Source organism: Ceratotherium simum, chromosome 5 (genome assembly GCF_057802395.1).
Source record: "Ceratotherium simum simum isolate JZ-2026a chromosome 5, ASM5780239v1, whole genome shotgun sequence".
NCBI lineage: Eukaryota > Metazoa > Chordata > Mammalia > Perissodactyla > Rhinocerotidae > Ceratotherium > Ceratotherium simum.
Window position 1 is genome coordinate 35,022,465 of NC_141904.1, and position 18,224 is coordinate 35,040,688.

The 18,224-nt window shown below is 37.8% G+C and overlaps 1 protein-coding gene across 1 annotated transcript in view; it reads right to left on the reverse strand.

Annotated features, from left to right (window-relative positions):
• Positions 1–791: 791 nt before the first annotated feature.
• GADL1 (GAD like acidic amino acid decarboxylase 1) overlaps positions 792–18,224 on the reverse strand; it is a 156,412-nt gene continuing 138,979 nt past the window's right edge. The window contains exon 15 of the mRNA XM_004419453.3: positions 792–1,637. Within this exon, the coding sequence (XP_004419510.2) occupies positions 1,464–1,637 (174 nt within the window). The 3' untranslated portion in view covers positions 792–1,463. The remainder of the gene's footprint in view (positions 1,638–18,224) is intronic.

The following is an 18,224-nucleotide window of genomic DNA, read 5'->3' on the forward strand; positions in this document are numbered from 1 at the left end:
ATATGGAATAAAAGCAAATAGTACACATCTGCTTTTTACTCTTCAAAATTTAAAAGACATAAGTTAATGATGGAGTGTGAAAAGGTTATTGAATACACTAAGTCTAATACTTGAGCACTCGTCAATCATTTGCCTTCCAAATCAGCTCTAATTAGATGCGTAATCTTACTTGTTGAACTCTGCACTCACACCTCTGAATTCTGTTTATTTCTTAGTCAAAGAAAACTCTCCTAGAAATCTAGAACCAGGATCAGAGACAGAATTAAAATCGTCCACTCCCGGGAGAAATGGAGGAGGTGTTTGTACTGGAAAGGCGTCTAATTCCCAGATTCTCTGCTCAATATAAACCACTTAATAGTCTAAACTGACGTTTCAAAGCTTGAGAAAGGGAATGTTGTATAACCCTGGACTTCATTCTCGTTATTTCCTACAAGCAGAGAGCAAGATAAGAAATGGGCCCCTCACGCTAAAGAAGTACACGGTTAGAGACATGTATATGTAATGTCCACTCTCAGCTAATGACACAAATGATTTTGGGAAGTGAATTAGGACTATTGCATTGATTGAAAGGGCCACACTACAAAGTGTTTGTCTTTTATCTTTACCTCTAATTTAAATAATTTAGAATAGATAATGGTTAATTTTAACTTTTGAGAGTCAACATTCAGCCTGCATAAAAGATACATTTTTATAAAGTAAACATCTATTTTTTACTTTATAAAGAAACATTTTTATAAGAAACTTTATAAAGTAAACATTTTTATAAAGAAACTTTTTTAAGAAATAGCTTTGATATACTCCTGATGCCCCTAAACATTTGTGCTACAGATGCCACAGCTGTATTTTCAAAGACTGGCTCAGGGGCCACTGAGATATTAGATATTGCTTTGCTGGCCAAACATCAGAGTGATTATTCAGTCATTACAAGATTTCACTCAACCACTGGTTCTCAGATTTTACCTTGCCTCACAATCACCTGGAAGGCTCCTTAAAATACAGAATCCTGGGCCCCAGCCCAGAGTTTCTGATTCAGGAGGTCTGGGGTGGGGCTGAGAATCTGCATTTCTAACAAGTTCCCAGATGATGCTGACGCTGCTGGTTTAGGGACCACACTTTCAGAACCACTGCTTTAAACTATTTATTTATATGTTCTTTAAAGAGCAATGAAAACTTAGAACCCAGGCCCCACCTGGTACCTCCTAAACTCTCTTCAAGGCTGTGTCCTAGGGACAATCCTTGAGAAAACCCATTTTCACTTCCTCCTTTATAGCAACAGTAGTGCCCAGGCAGCTAAAGAGTCCTTAACACTATTTGCTTAGCATTTTGGTTTTGCTGGGCCTGGATGGGGCATGCTTCCTATTTCTCACCAGAGGGGCTGCAATCTCCTATGTGTCCCCAGACTCTCGGGATCTGTAACCCTTCCTGGGAAAGGATCCGTGTCTCTGGGGGACCAAAAGCCACAGCTACATGTCTCTACCCAGTAGGTCTATCTCATCCAGGAGGAAGTCCATGTCCTCCCGGCTCACTTGAGGGCTGATCACCACCTGGCGGAAGAAGTTGACGTTCCCCCGGTGGGGCTGGTAGCCCAGCATCAGGCTTCCCTTCTTCATCATCCTCTCCTTAATGGCTGGGGCCACCTGCATGGGTGAGAGGAGGGAAGGAGGTGAAAGATCAGAACACGAAGGCATTACAACTGCATTCTAACCAGTCATTTGATGTTTACCGGCATCCGCTGGTGTGGATCCCATTCTCAGGTACGCAACAAGGTTGACATTAATAATAACAATCTATTGAGAACTTATGGCATATGAGGACTGATTCAAGTGCTTTAGTATATTAATTCACTTAATCTTCACAATAACTCCATGAGGGAGATACTACTAACATGCCCCTTTATAGATGAGGAAATTGAGGTGCATGGAGATTAAATAAATGGCCTAAGTCCCATGTTCAGTAAGTGGGAGAGCCAAGATTTAAAAGCAGGCAGTCTCACCCAAACCCACGCTCTGAAACCTAAATCATTATGCAATGCTGCCTCATTAAAAACAAATCAGGTGTCCTCAGGTGTCATAGTCTCAAAAGTGTCAAATGTTACATTTGCAAATTTGTCTGAACTGAAAACTACTCCAGTTCAGGCATCTTGAATAAAGAAAATAAGTCATAGATGGAAAAAACCCCACAAAATAACACCCTTGCATTGAGTCTACCCAGGAAAACACTAATATGGGTATTATGCGCAGTTCTATTTTGAAGACTAACAGTATATTAGTTTATTAATAGGAAATATGAGAAATATAAACACTCTTTCTCTTATTAAGAGGTGTAAAGTTGGTAACAAAATTAGGAAGCCCATATTTTAAGGATTTCTAGCTAACATGAGAAGAATGGGCCCTGATAATCCAAATGCACAAATTTTTTTAAACATTTAATGTTTGAAGAAATTAGGCCAATAAAGAACCATATGGGAATATCAGTCCATTTTCAAATCAGTAGTGTGACCATCCAAAAACAAGGTTTAAAACTTTTAAAATAGTGAAGTTAGATTTTGAAACGCTGAGTTAAAGAATTAAGAATCTTCTCTTACTGGCTTGGAAATACAAGCAAACGTTTTCCATTTTCATTTTATTTTAACTCTAAAAATTTTCGAGCATGTCCTATGTGAATATGTGGAAAGGAAATATAATGAGTTTCTGTCCTCATCTTCTCAAGAAGACGAGATTTAGCTAATCCAGAAGGGAGGAATGCATGCATAAATAACACCAGGCACAAGGTGCTTTAAAACTCCATAGATGAGGGGCATAAATCTCAGTTTCCATAAGCCTGTCTCATGGCGTGACCATCCCACACCATTCTAGTTTTTAAACATACCTATATTTTGTCAGACACTCCCCTGAAGACAAGCCAAACTACTTCATCTGACACTCAACATAATGTTGATCTGTTCTCAAGCTTGTGGAAACATTGGGTATTTTAGATATATGGAGATCTGATGTGTTGGACTCAACCACAGTCTTCTCAAGGGATGTTTAAGGGTAAATTTAACTAAGTACTTTTTCCTCATGTGCTAATTTTAGAAGTTAAATCTTGTAAAACTTGGACAACTTGGTTCCTACAACAGCAAAAACAGACACCTATGAAGCATAATCACATTGCATTCTAGCAAAGGATTGGAAGTCTCTCACAGTATAATGAAAAGAAAATATACGAACTTTAAAGAAAAATAAATGTACAAAAAGAAGATGAAATCAGAGGTCAAGTTAGTGAAACAATGTGGACCATCAGGTTCTACAAATTTCTAGAAATGTGTCACAAATTTTATTCTGAGCTTTTTAGAGACCAGAAAAACACGATTAAGTCAACACCACCTCCATTCTCTTTACAAAACTTAGTGACGAATGTCCATAGGAGGCTGGAAGCTGGAAGCTAGTAGGTAACTCTCTACTATGCCTCTGCTTGTCTGTTTGAAACCCTTGAATTTGAATGCTCCAAGCATCAGCTGAGTTTTCTTCCAAGACTCTTTATGCAAGTACCATTTGTTATTAGAATTATAAAACCTAGTGAAATAATATGAGAAAAATGAAAGGTAAGTGCAAAATAAGAGTGCTTTCCATAAAAACTAAGTTGAATCTTTCGGACAGACTAGATAAAGCAGGACAAACAAAAACCATTGCTGCCAAGTTAGATGTGGTGAGAGAACTGTAAAAGCTTTAAGACAAAATCTTGAGAGTGCAGACTGATTCTGCATACAGATGGCTACACAGGTGCCTGAGACTCACTCCACTTAAAGAAACCTGAGCTGGAAATGACAGAGGATTCCTGAAGAATGTAGTTTATGAGAAAATGGTAGAGGCCCTCTAATCATCAGATCGCTACTCAAGAAAAGCCTCACTTGCTTTTGGAAAGCATTTGGAAATCTCCACTTGATGAAAAAAACCTTTCCATCAAAAGATGGGGAGATAGGGGCTGGCCCATGGCCTAGAGGTTAACCTCAGCATGCTCCACTTTGGCAGCCCAGGTTCAGTCTCCCAGTGAGGACCTACACTTCTCGTCAGCAGCCATGCTGTGGCGGTGACCCATATACAAAATAGAGGAAGACTGGCACAGAGGTTAGCTGAGGGTGAATCTTCCTCAAGTGAAAAAGAGGAGGATTGGCAACAGATGTTAGCTCAGGGCGAATCTTCCTCAGCAAAAAAAAAAAAAGATGGGGAAATAAATGCACATAGATGTTAAAATATTTACATTATGTACACGACATTTTTTTCTAGGATTATTTGCTTTAACTAACCCATCCTCATCACCTCAGGTAGGAGGGCTTCTGGTGTGGATGTGGATGTGAATGGGTGTGTGTGTGTGCACATGCATATATGTGTGTGCTCACGCATGTATATGCAAGTGTGAGTGAGCACAATCACATGTACTTTAAACTTAGAACCCACTATTTTTCAATTATTGCTCTTAAAATCCTTCTATTTGGTCACAGGGCTATGTAGAGTCATGGTTTGACCGGCTCATGACAAAGGCATATTTATTTTTAATTCAAAGAACAAGTGGCCTCTTGAATGTAAACTGAAGGTATGAGAGAAAAACACAATAGTGTCAGTGCTGATCAATATTAGGAAGACCTGGCTCACATGGGACAAATGTCTGGCCAGGAGAGTCACAGACTATCAATTTTAGAGCTTACAGATTGTGATTCTGTAGATTTTTTTTTTTAAATAAAAATTCCCTTCATATTCATCTCCATCCTCCTCTCAGTACCCAGGGTATAACTGGCTCTGGCTTATAGCCAATTTTAAATTTAAAACAGGCATGTTCTTGGCTCAAACCTAATTTGCATTGTCTATTCCTGTTTACTTTTCAATGCCTCTATTTTTCTCCCCCTTTGGAGAGCATTAGAATTTTGATTCCAGCTCATAATGTGTCAGAGGGTCACATGAAACAATTATCAAAATGAGTGTCAGGTTTGCATTTCTTGTAAGCAAACCAAAAATATTTTCTAATGTGAGCAAGAAAGATAAAAGTAAGGGGGCCCCTGGGATGTTTTCATATGAAGATGTTTTTGATCTTTAAATTCTTGCTCTTGTGTAAGGCATGAGAATGTGCTTCTATGGGCAAAACATATGGCATAAGAACCAAATTTCTAAGCCAAATTTTGTCACTGACTTTCAAACATTATAAATAAATGACTAAATATCTATATGACTCAGAGAACCACCTAAGCAAGGGTTTGACAGTACAACACACATTTTATTTATGAATCCACGAATATAAGCTTAATTCCTAGAGATAATTACTCCCAGACAAGAGGGGATGGCCTCCTTTGTCTACGAATACTTCAAAGGGAAAGCAAGCCATAAGCGACACCAAGGCCCGATAGTCATTAAATCTCTGTCACAAATTATAATTGTAGTAGAAGTTGTTGTTGTTAACAAATATTTTACCAACTCATTACAATTTGCAAAGTGCTTTCCCATGTCTGAATCCCATGAACTCAAATTAAAGCTTATTTGAAAGGAACCAGTGTTTTTGCAACTTAGGGACCAACAATGTTCTCATTAACAGCCAGTTTATCACCTTTGCACTTAAAAAAATCAACCATTTCTTATTTATAAAGCTCCAGGCATAATCCAGTGCTGGGTGACTTGGATATTCTCTGTTGCTGATCACAGCGGAAAAGCAGTCCTAATCCAACAGGAGGGAATATTCACAGCGGAAAGAAAATATGCACAAACTAAATGTGGAGATCTGAATATCGCCCCTAAATGGAGCGTGCATGGAGGAAAGCAATTTGGCAGGAGTGAGATTGCGTTCCAGCTCTCAATTATTTTACCGCTGGTTTTCCTTCAAATTGTAAATCAAATTCTTCCCTCATACCTCAGCGCACTGGTCCCTGCATCTTAAGTGGAGAAAGATACTGACATTTCTATTTGGTTGCATAGGAACTTAATTGACATGTTTCTGTGGGGTTGCTGTTTCTCCCCCCTTAAATTATGTCCCAGCAATGATTTAGTCATTTACACAGAATTTTGTTGTCACACCCCTGCAGCATCAAATAGCCTTTAATATTTATAAGTTGATATTTGTAAGTTGCTTAAACCCAAGGGAAAAAAAAACTCTCTCATTCTGGCCAATTACACTAATTTGATAACAAGTAACTGACCAGGCACCATCACAGCCTTTTATTAAAATAAAATTTTAATGTCCATAAAATGACATTTCTTCTTAAAAATGTGTAACATATTTAATGTTAACAGCACATTTTTTTTCAATATGCAAAATGTTTCCCAAACTCTCTGTGAGGCAGTTTATTTTTTCTAATGTATTACAAACACACTTTTGTGAAAAACAGTAAAATTGATTTAATAAATGAAAATGAATTACTACATAAAAATGAAATAAAAAAGACACAAATACATACAAGCCCAATTTGGTTTTTTTATTTTTAAATTCAACAGTAAAGTTACTCTGCTAAGGTTTTATAAAAGTTTCTAAACAGTAACTCTCGATTTCCATACTTTTGTTATTGCAGACTGGTAACACCCAGTTCACGGATCTGCGCGGGGCTGGAGACTCCATTTTGGGGAGTGCTGCTCTGTTTTAACTCTCTTGGCTCCTCGTGGCTGTATATTATTTTAGTCATGAGTCTCGATGTCATTTTGCATATTTGTTTCCGCATGTTGGCATAGTCTCCATACCATTTTGAATGGTGTTTTCGTCTTCCACCATATTACTGTGCCATAGTTTACCTATACATTTCTCAATTGTTCAATCGTGAAACTGCTTCAGTTACAATAGCATTTCAGTGAAACCATGGACTCAGTCATGAAACCTCTAAATCAGTTCTTCAAAGTCTGGCCCAGAGATCACAAGAGTAAATGGTTCAAAATGTCCTAGACTTTAGGATCTTCATACAACTTTTCCCATCATTTGCTACGAGGGTGAAATAGTCACATTTTTTACCTGTAAAATATGGAGCAGCACAGCACCCAGGGTGGCTGAGAAGACAAACCCATAATTAAAGGAGGTGAGGGCTTTGTAGCAAATATGAGGGAGAAAGACTACATACCCTTCTACTGTGACTCTAGACAGCAATTTCTACCAAATCCAGAGAGATTTGTATTTTGCTAAATTCTCCCCTAAACGATGAAAAAATCGATGTTCCTCAAACTCCAGATTTTAGAGCTGTTTTTTCAGTTTCTGTTTAATTAATCTACATCCCATTTTCTCCAAGGAAGCAGAGATTCTTTGGGGAGTAGGAGGCTAAACTCATAATAATTTGCAAATCTTGTGGGTAGAGCACGGAGTGGGCAGGCAGACTAATAAACTGAAGAATAAATGATGAGAATTTTCTTGCAATTAACATTTTTTCTAAGATTATCTTGCCTTAAAGAGAGTTGTATCAAATGAGGAAAATTATCTACCGTATTTTTTCTTTCTATAAAAAGTCACTTGAGAGGGCCGGCCCAGTGGTGTAGTGGTTAAGTTTGCACGCTCTGCTTCAGTGGGCTGGGGCTCACAGGTTTGGATCCAGGGCACGGACCTATGCACTGCTCATCAAGCCATGCTGTGGCAGGCGTCCCACATATAAAATAGAGGAAGATGGGCACGGATGTTAGCCCAGGGCCCCTCTTCCTCAGCAAAAAAGAGGAAGATGGGCAACGGATGTTAGCTCTGGGCTAATCTTCCTCAAACACACACAAAAAAAGTCACTTGAAAGAGTTTTTAATTTCCGTATATTTACACTAAACTTCATATGACTTTGGCCGTTCTGTATTCCCCAGAACAGAGTTTATAGCCACACCAAAGCTACTCCTTGCAATATATGAAGAACATAAACATTGAGAAAGCAACATAGCAGGGGGCTAATTCAGTCGCTATACTTGAGTGTTAGTTGTTCTAGATCTGGGATGGCAAACTTTTTTTTTCTGTAAAGCTCCAAATAGTAAATATTCTAGGCTTTGTAAATCATACAATCTCTGTGGCAAATACTCAGTACTGCAATCATAGTATGAAAGCAGCCTTAGACAACATATAAACAAATGAGTAGGCTGTGTTCTAATAAGACTTTATTTAGCAACAATAAAATTCAGTGTAATATGATTTTCACATATGAAATATTATACTGCTTTTGATGATTTTTCAACCACTTAAAAATGTTGAGCCCACTCATAGGTCCTAGGCTATACATAAATAGGTGATAAACTAGATTTGGCTTTGGACATCATTTATTGACTTCCTGGTCAAAATGGAAAAATTCATTATGATAAGTAAAATCTACCCTTTCAAAGGAAAAAGTACATAGAAAATGATGTTCACTGGGCTTTTTTCAGAAATTCTGTATAAAGCCAGGAAATGATAAAGGTCTTTTTGACTCTAATTCTCCAGCAGAGCATGAAACCAGAGCCACGGATGGGTGGACAGGGTTGCCACTGTGGCTTTCTTCTAGCACAGTTATTCTTGAACAATCACAAAAATAATTTGATTTATACTTTCTTCCCAAATAATCTGGGTTCCAAAGAAGCCCCAACTTCCGTGTTAACTTGAGGCAGGTTCTCCCGAGTAGGATATTAAAATCTAGCTCATGGAAAGACTTGGCATGAAATGTTTACACTTTGTATCTGGCACTCAACCCCAAACTGGTCCTGAGACTTATAACAAGCTACATAACTCCTTTCCCCATTAAGTCACTTTTTTTTTTTTTTTGTACAGTTTGGGGACATCTCAGATTTTCTGAGGCCAGATAGAAATACAATGTGGATCAAGGCAGGGGGTAGAATTCAGGGCAGGAACAGTATCAAGGACCAGAACTTAAATGGAAGAATTCCAGTCCAAGAGAAGAATTAGCATGCTTAAACCATTCAAAGAACTTGGATGGACTTTCCACGTGCCTTCCATCTTCTGAGAAGGGTGCAGGCCAGAGCACTGGCAGTCTAGGAAGCAAACCGAGTTTTCCCAGTCCACACAAGCTGATGGCCAATCAACAATCTGAGAAAAGCCTTGGAGAGATTACCCAGTCAGTCTTGAATGCCCAGTTCTGCAGATGTAGAAAATTAGACATGTGGGAAAGCCTGCAATTCCTTTATTTGCTCATTAATTACTTTGGTATTTGTCTCCATAACTAAAGCATCATGATGGTCCTTTCATGAGCCAGTGAATGCAAGGTCATCAGAACACCCATATTGGATCACAAAATCTAAACACAGATTTGTGTCTCTGTTTCCCTTTTAGCTTCAGATAAAAAAAAAAAAAGGCATATTCTCCAGTGGAAAACTGTATTCCACCAATTACTAATCATGAAAGAGCTCCACAATATGTTGCATATAAGCACTTCCTAAAAGCTAAATGAACACTTTTATCTTTGAACTAGATATCTGGGTTTCCTCTGATTATAAATAAAAACTGGATTTCCTTTACACATGCAACTCAGAACATGTAGAGTTGAAATGGGTTTTGAATTCAGCTAAATATATATCCTCCAGTTTGTAACCTCTGTGTTACCCAGGGAGGTTGTCGCTAAATGAACAGCTGTTGAAAGAAATATTTCCTTATGGTATAAACATACTATACTATAAAGGGAAAAGCAATTTTTTTAGTCTTATATAAAAATTTCTCTGTGGTAATGGTTAGCTTTACATCTTTAAAATGTAGTAAATGGAATCTCTCACCTGATACAAAACAGTTGCTACCTCACAACATAGGAAACTTTCCCTTGTATTTCCAAATATGAATTTGAGTAATTTGTCTTTTGCCCCAAATGTGACATTCTGCGTAGAATAGGCATTTGCCCTCACAAAACAATTTGCTTTTGTGTAAAATTGTTCTGAGCCCACAGCCCTGAACTGCAGAAATTTTGATTATGCCTGATCCTACTGGCAGCTTCCACCCCTAGTAAAGGAAGAAACTGCTAAAACACTTGCACATTTCTTAGAGCATTTGGAGACTCAAAGGGGAAAACCACATGTTATTGTGGTGGTGGATACATGACCATTGGACTCTAAGCTCTGTTCAAAGCTGAACCTTTACTTTATTTCTCTTTATATCCCCCAGAACCTAATATAAAGCCTTGCCAGCAGCTAACGCCACGCACTTGTCAAATCTCATAGATTATACACCTTAAAAGGTGAATTTTACCTGTATGTAAACTTAGAAATGAATAAATTAATAAATTTAAAAAAACAAAAGAGCTTCTAAGAGGACATGTGGCTACATGAGATCAGGCAAATAACTTAAGCTCCCAGGGCTCCAGTTTCTTTCTCTCTAGGCAGGAGATGATAATAATAGTACAGCGCTTCTTTGTAAGGTTTATGAAATATGGAATATGATATTGTAGGTGCAGCAAGTAATGCCGTGAACAGAGTATATGATGGAGATTAATATTCTTATTCAAGAAGAGTCTAGAGCACACACTCTGGAAAGGAAATGGAGCTCTGAATTGGGATGTTTCCTTCCAGTTCCTCCACTAATTGCATGTCCTTAAGCAAATCATTTATTTCTCTGTAGTTCTGAAAACAAGAAGGGTCCTGTGGACCACTGTTATGTGCAAAGAATGAAGGTATTTTGGACATGGTGGCACATGAAGATTTTTTCATGGTGGGCAGTATGGACTAATGGAACTGTATGGCTCAAGGTTCTTTGGAGGCTCTACAGCACGTTAGATCAAACATTTAAATGTAGGCACCATACTTACTAAATACAATTTACATATAATTATAGAAGATTTCAGTTGAGCTGTGGTTGACAAAGTTCACATAATCTTCATGATTGATTTTGCAGTTTTTCTTTTGTATCTTGGAGCCATTTTTAAAAGCTAGCAAATATTTTTATATGCTCCTATTCAATTCCTATGCCCCTCATGCTTATTTTGCCTGATGATTAAATAAACTAGCTCTGTTCACACTAGAGTAACTAAATATCCAGTTTTCTCAGGACAGACTCAATTTATACCCGTAATTATCAACAGCATCCTTTTTCACTGTTATAAATGTCTCAGTTTAGATGCTAACATATGGTTTAGACTAAACATACATAGACCCACAAACTAGTTTAGACTGACCTGGGACCCAATTCCTGAAATTCTATGTGACTTTGGGCAAATATTTACCTCCTCTGGGACTCATATTCCTCTTCTATTAAGAACTGATAATTCCTTGTAAGATTGTGATGTGGACTAAATGAAATAATATATACGAATACAACAAGCATAGAGTTTGGCATCTGCTAGATACTGAATAATACAAACTAGTATTATTAATTTCTTAAAATGAATTTGTTTTTAAATAATTTACATTCACATTTGGTCTTTTATTATCCTATTTCATTATTATCTCTTGAGACATGAGCATTTGAAAATGCTGTGAAAATACAACTTGTAAATTATTCTTTCTCCCAAAGGCATCTAAACTGTATTTAAATAATTCTGAGAGATGGTAAGTTAGTAGTTTTAGAAATTAAATCTTGCACCTCATGTATGCCACTTCTATATTAACGTCTATTTAAGTTCCAGCTTTTTTTCAAACCTGGACAAAAATTGACAAAGTAAACTCTTTTTTTTCCTTTAAAAAGTAAGACAGTTGTTGATTATCTTGGCACTTTGGTGGGGAGTGGGGTGGGGAGAGAAGCTTTCCATTGAAATGAATTGTGGGTAGGGATGAGTTTCTATTGTATTCTAGAAATTTCTATGTGTTGTAAGTATTTTGCAGAATACAGAAATATTTTACAAGTAAAAAAGTTACTTCTTTGGATATGTGAAAAGGTCATATATTGAAAAGGTCATTTGTCCCCATATTCATAAGCTTGTATGCAAAATTGTAGAGTCTCCTTGTGCTGTCCTGCCACTTATTTTTTATCAAAGGAAGGTCGAAGAGCAATATTAGGTGCTTCCCAAATGTGCCTGAAGATACAAATGACCTGGTCCCAGGCCTGCATCAAGAGCAACTGATTTTGAATCTCTCAACAGGATAGGCCTGGTGGGCTATATAATTACCAGGCACCTCAAGTTCTTATTATCATGATGCAAGCCTGGGAGAATGACAGTCCTTAACTAGGATTTTGGAAGGGGTAATGGTAGGGTAGGACTTGAGAAGTGTTTTGGACAGGAAAAACAATTTTGAGAGAGGAAGGAAGACGAGATTGGGAATCTCTTCTTGAATTGCTCGTGTCAATTTTATAATAAACCAGTGACCTTCAAAGAAGTTGCTAGCCAACTTTTCTGTTAATCGTAAAACCTGATAAAGTGTTTGAAACACTTAACCATAACCCAGGAAACAACGAAACTCTTTGTTTTGATTGCTTGAAGAATCAATTTGCCTCTTTCAATACATTTCTGCCATTCCTTACTTGCCCAATTCTTCTCTTACTCCTTTGCACGACCCTCACTCATTTCCCCTGATATCCTCCCCCAATAATTTAGATATGAGTTGCATTGGTATAAGTCTCCCAGGCTTAAATTATGTAAAATTGGTGGTCTACAGCCCATGAAATCATATGCATCTAAGAGATCATTTCAGCTTGACAGAACACAGAGAAACAGGCCACACTTTGACTGGGCATCCCTTTTGTGAAATATGGATTTTTACCCTTATTTTCCTCCAGAGTATATCTCAAAATCAGACATGCACAAAATAGAAAAGCGCTTAAACTTAAAAGAACTGCCCTGTTTATACCCTTTCCAATGCTGATGAGCAAAGCTACAAAAACGAAGAGTTTAGAATCCCAGAAAGACTGAAGAACACAGTTAGCTTCACATGTGGTGTTTACAACATAGAAATGATGACGACAGCAATTCCAATGAACCTAATGTCAGTCATATATTCATGGCAGCTGAAATGACAGTCATAAAAATAAACCAAACTGAACTGAAAGCTTTAGCTGAAGAATGGACATAACAAACGTTTTACATACTCTATAAAGCAAAAACTTAATACTCAATTGTGTCACAGCAGCCATCTGAGATAATAGCTCCTCAGTAACTGTTGTGGGCCAACGCCCAAATTTTAGCCCATACTGGGAGATCCCTATATTGTTCCTTAAAATGACAAGTTATTCGGTAATTCTCAGCCAGGGGTGGTACTCCTCTCTAGGAGCATTTGGAAACGTGTCTAAGCATTTCTGGTTGTTGCAATGACTGCAGGGTGCTTCTTATATGTCATGTGTGAAGGTCAAGGGTGCCAAACACTTCACAGTGCTTAGACTAAAGCTGCCCAAGGAAGAATAATGTTGCCCAAAATGCCAGTGATGCCCCTGTTGAGAAACACTGATCAGGAGCCCCATGTGCTCCAGGGCACCTTCTACACTTTGTCTTGACACCTCTGGATTCTTTCAGTTTCTCTCATGAGTTATTAAACTTGCTTTGGTCCAGAACAGATGATGAAATTGATGGGTCAGCAAAGTAAATAGGATCTTCAGAGGCAAAAAGTACTTTTTTTTGTTTCCCTTAGATTCTTTTTTTTTAGGTTTTATTTTTATTTTAATTTTTTCCAGCTTTATTGAGGTACGATTGACAAATAAAAATTGTATATATTTACAGCATACAATGTGATGTTTTGATACACTGTACATCGTGAGATGATTACTCAAAGATTCTTAACGTATTCAAAGAGTATCACTGCATCTGAGAGGAGAAAATGAGTACAGTCCCAGCTTTCTCTCTAGGTCCTCTGGGCAGTGGTCCAATATTTCTAATTACTGCATCTGGCCATTTTAGCAAGGACACAGCTTGGTGGCCCTCAAGTTGGTCCCTGCGCTACTGCCCACTACAGTAAGCAGCTCAGATTCACTCGTTTTTAGCCACACAGATGCTGCATTCACACCTCACTCACACACTCGGTGAGAGGGGGAGCACCTGAAGGCGTTCTAAAGGGATGAAAACTCTGATTCCTTTTCCCACGGTAACTTTCCCCGAGAATCCGATTTCCTTTTGATATTTGGCAATGGGCAATTAGCAGCTGAAACTCTCTTTTGATTCATTCCATGCCCATAAGCTTCTAACAGCCAGTGAGGATGTTTGGGGCATAAATGCAAAACTCCTACCTAGTGGCACAGGCACAGATGTGGGAGGCGGTCCCATGTTGGTACAGCCATAATTTTAAGGCACAGAACCTGCCTATAAGGCTTCGGAGGTTTAGCTTGCTGAGCAGCAGAATTATTGGTTATTATAGTAGATTCTGGGGCCTGACCAGGCAGAGAACAAAAAGGGAAGCGATCCCATGATGTTATGCTGCTCTGTCCTGAGAGACATCTTGCTCTGCACAGCCTACCAAGGCATTCAAATTATGCCCCAGCGGCGTGCCCACCAGCCTGCACCCACCCACCTGCATCTTTCCTCGTTTATAGTTTTTTGTGCATTGATTATTTGCTTCTGGAGTAAACTGAAGTCCAAATTGTCTTTTTGACCTTTTCTGATCTGGGCAAATACAGATGTTCATTGTCCATCCAAAAGTTAGGTGCACAGTATATATTCCCACCTCTCCCTATGGCTTTTCTTTGCATCTCTAGTTTTCATATCTTCTCACTGCATTTCTTTATTCAGCTCTTGTGCATGCTACAATGCCTGGTGTTTCAACCTCAGAGGCAAAATATGAACTTTTAAAAGTCACATGTTTATGTACTTTACTCTTTTTTTTTTTACTCAATCGAAGAGAGCTACCATGAGGGTATTTAAAAATAATTATTGTTCCCGTATTACTCATAAAAATATTGAGAAAATGTTAAGTGTTAGGTGTTCCTCATTGAAATCTGTATAAATACTCATAAAGGGTTTTTACAATTAATGTTGTAAATATTAAGCAACAGGTTTTAACAGCAATCCAGATAGTTTACTTAAGTAATAAAATGCTTTAGGTTTGCACATTTTGAGCAAATTAACAAAAGTGAAGTATATGTTCTTCGTTATGGACCTCCCTCAATACTCTTTAACTTAGTGCTTAAAATCGGAAGTTGCTTTTTCCTCGAAGATGTGGTGGTCCAATTGTGTTCTAGGGGGCTTCAGCCTACAGAGTGCTGCAGAGGGGAAGAGGGGCGGCCGCAGGGGGCAGGAAGGAGGCAAAGCAGACAGGGCCCTTCTCAGCCTAAACCAGCTCCTCTTCACCTGTCTTATATATTGGAGTTCTATGTAACAGTTTGACAAAGAGGGGTCTGCCATGTAAAAAGACCAAGTTTGAATTAGATTGATAATGTATTTATTATTATTATTATTCAAGATCTATCATTTTAGAATATCTGAAAAATAGCCCTCAAGACATTGACTAGGGAATGCTTCCTACCTGCCGGGTCGAAGGGGAGAGAGCAGCTCTTGGAGTCTGACATGCTTGACCAACTTGGGGAAACTGAGAAAAGGCACAGAGAAACATGTCGCTTTGGCTAAAACCAATCTTCTTTTGCTTAAGAGTTAAGGATGTCAGACACTAAGTCATGTTCAAGTAGAGTAATAATAAGTAATGAATGATATTTCACAAAATTGAACCTCAAGGGCAGCAACATAACAAAGCCATATCACCCTCCAATCAAAGAGCTCTCTTGCTTCTCGCAGGTAATCATTATTCCACACCTGTGTGCTTACTCTCCCATAAGTACCCCCTGGGTTTCAACTTACCCACTGGCCATTTGAATGTCTTCCTTTTGCGAACTGCTTGTTCATGTTTTTTGTCCATTTTGGTTGATCATCTTTTTCTTACTGATTTAGAAGAACCCTTTATTATTAAGAACTTTGACTATCTGATTGCTTTACATGTTGCAAGTTATTTATCTGCTTTTAATTTTATTTTAGTTATTTCATGTACAGTTTTAATATTTATATAATTAGACTAATCAACTATATATATATTTTTTCCAACATCGATGTTATTCTTAGAAAGTTTTATTCATACCAAGATTAAATAAATATTTTTTTCTGATTTGATTTTAACACTTAAAACTTTTAATCCATTGGAACATTCCATTTGTACCTTTCATAAAATTAGATATGCTCCCTATACCCCCACATTTAACCAGGAGTCTCAACACCACTGATGGAACAAGCCTGCCTTTCTCCAATACGTACTGGAAACATGTATGATTCCTATGAATACTTGGCTCTGAGCTTTCTCTTCTGTAAGATTGATATGTCTCTGCTTAGAATAATCCAAGCTGTTTTATTTATTGTAATACTATAAAATATTAAGCTGCTTCAGAGAGGAACTTGCCTTTTAGTATTCATCCTTCTCAAAATGTTCTTACCTATTATTACTCATGTATTCTCTTAGATGATATCTAGAAACACTTTGAGAAATTAAAAAAAAACAAACCTTCCCTTAATATGACTAAAATTATATTAAGCCTATTTATTAATTAGGGAAAAATTAATCTTCTCATCTAGAATTATGGTGTTTTCAGTTTGTAAATGAGGTGGTTTTTACAAATATGGCTGCAAATTCTTTGGCATTCCTCTCAAAGAGATTTTCTGAATTGGAGAGGGTTTGTGGTGTGTTGGCAGGTTAGTCTCCAGTAGAATGCAGTGGACACTGCATGGCCTCTGAGGTGAAGTCAGGAGAGGTGGAGCAGTGCCCAGCTGGATCTCAGGGACACTCACTGTTAGAAGTCTGACTAACCTGAGCCCACCATGCTATATGAAATCTTAGGCTACCTGGAGGGGCCTCATGTAGGTGACAGTCCCAAATGAGGTCCCAGGCAAGGGCCAGCATCAACCATCAAACATGTGAGCAAAGATGCTTCCAGAACATTCCAGCCCCAGGCATTGAATTACTCACAGCTATTTAGTCTTCCCAGATGAGGCTCGAGACATCCCATTCCCTCTATGCTCTGTCTGAATTCCTAACTCACAGAATCTATGAGCATAATAAAATGGCTGTTTAAAGTGGCTACATTTGGAATAATTTGCAAAACAGAAATTTTACCGGAACATTAAGGTGGTTTTTTTTGGCCTTAAAGTTTTATAGTTTTCTTCCATAGGTACTATCCTTTATTTAAGTTAACTCTTAGTTATTTAATGTATTTTTTGCTATGTGGTAATGAAATTCTTTTGACTAAAAAGCTGCCTTCTGATATAAATTTCAATTTTCTAACTCCTACTTTCTTGTTCTTGATGTAAGAAAAAACATTGTGAGATATTCAACTTTTTAGATCTATTGTAGTAAATTTCTAAAAGTTATTTATTTGATGCCCTTGGGTTTTATAGATACACAGTCACACAATCTAAAATGAACGCATTTGGGTCTTCTCCTTTTAAATATTTTAAAGCTCACGTCTTTTTCTGGTCATTGCATTGGCTAGCACTCCGAGAACAACATTAATGCACAGCACTGAGGGCAGATGTTCCTAATTTGTACTGCGTTTAATGAGAAGGCTTTTCATCTTTAATATATATTAATCTAATATATCATACAAGCAAACAAGAGAATATAACCATGAGATAAGCTCTAAACCTTAACATTAATTTTGAAGGTCATTCAACTTGTGTATTTTAGGAAATTTCTAAGGTTTTCGTTTTTTCTTGCTCCATTTTAAGTGGGAGAAGTAATCTTGGACTACTTTCTTGATTTACTTGTTCAGAGATAGGTAGAAAATGATGAAATTGCTTTTTAAAACCTGCTTTTGCTTAGTTTTTGAAATAATGGAGTTCTGCTGAATGGAACACTAAAAATGGAACCTGGGGGGCGACACCGTGCGCTACCCTGGCTGACTAACCCATCTCCTCGGACAGTTTTTTGGAGTCTAAAAACGCTGCATAAATTAAGTTTTTCAACCTGTGTGAGTGGATTATTGTGTGGCTTCCTGAAATAATCCTCTCATCTTTTAACCCAGTTCTGGCCCAGTTTGAGGAAGTATCTTTAATATCTTCTTCTACTTCACTGACCTCAAGGCAGAATAGCCAAAAATATCTGCATTTAACTGGCAACTTTCATCTTCAGGCTTACAAAAGGGTCAGCTTTCTTTAAAAAGGAAATTGAAACTTACATCACAAGGCAGATTTTTCGGTGATTTTACTTTCTACTTTATAACCCCGACAAATGGAAGGCAGGGATCTGGAATAGTCAGTTGAAGTGCCTCAGAATAGTGCGTACCTACTGATGGAAGTAAATCAAAAGCTGTTGACTGGACCTGCTTTTACCTCACCATTGATTATTTGTCAAGCCATAGGCACTCACTCCAGAAAGAAAAACAGAAACACATGTCAGAAGATGAGGTAAAGCTGGGTTGCTAGAACAAAAGACAGAAAAATAACCTATCCA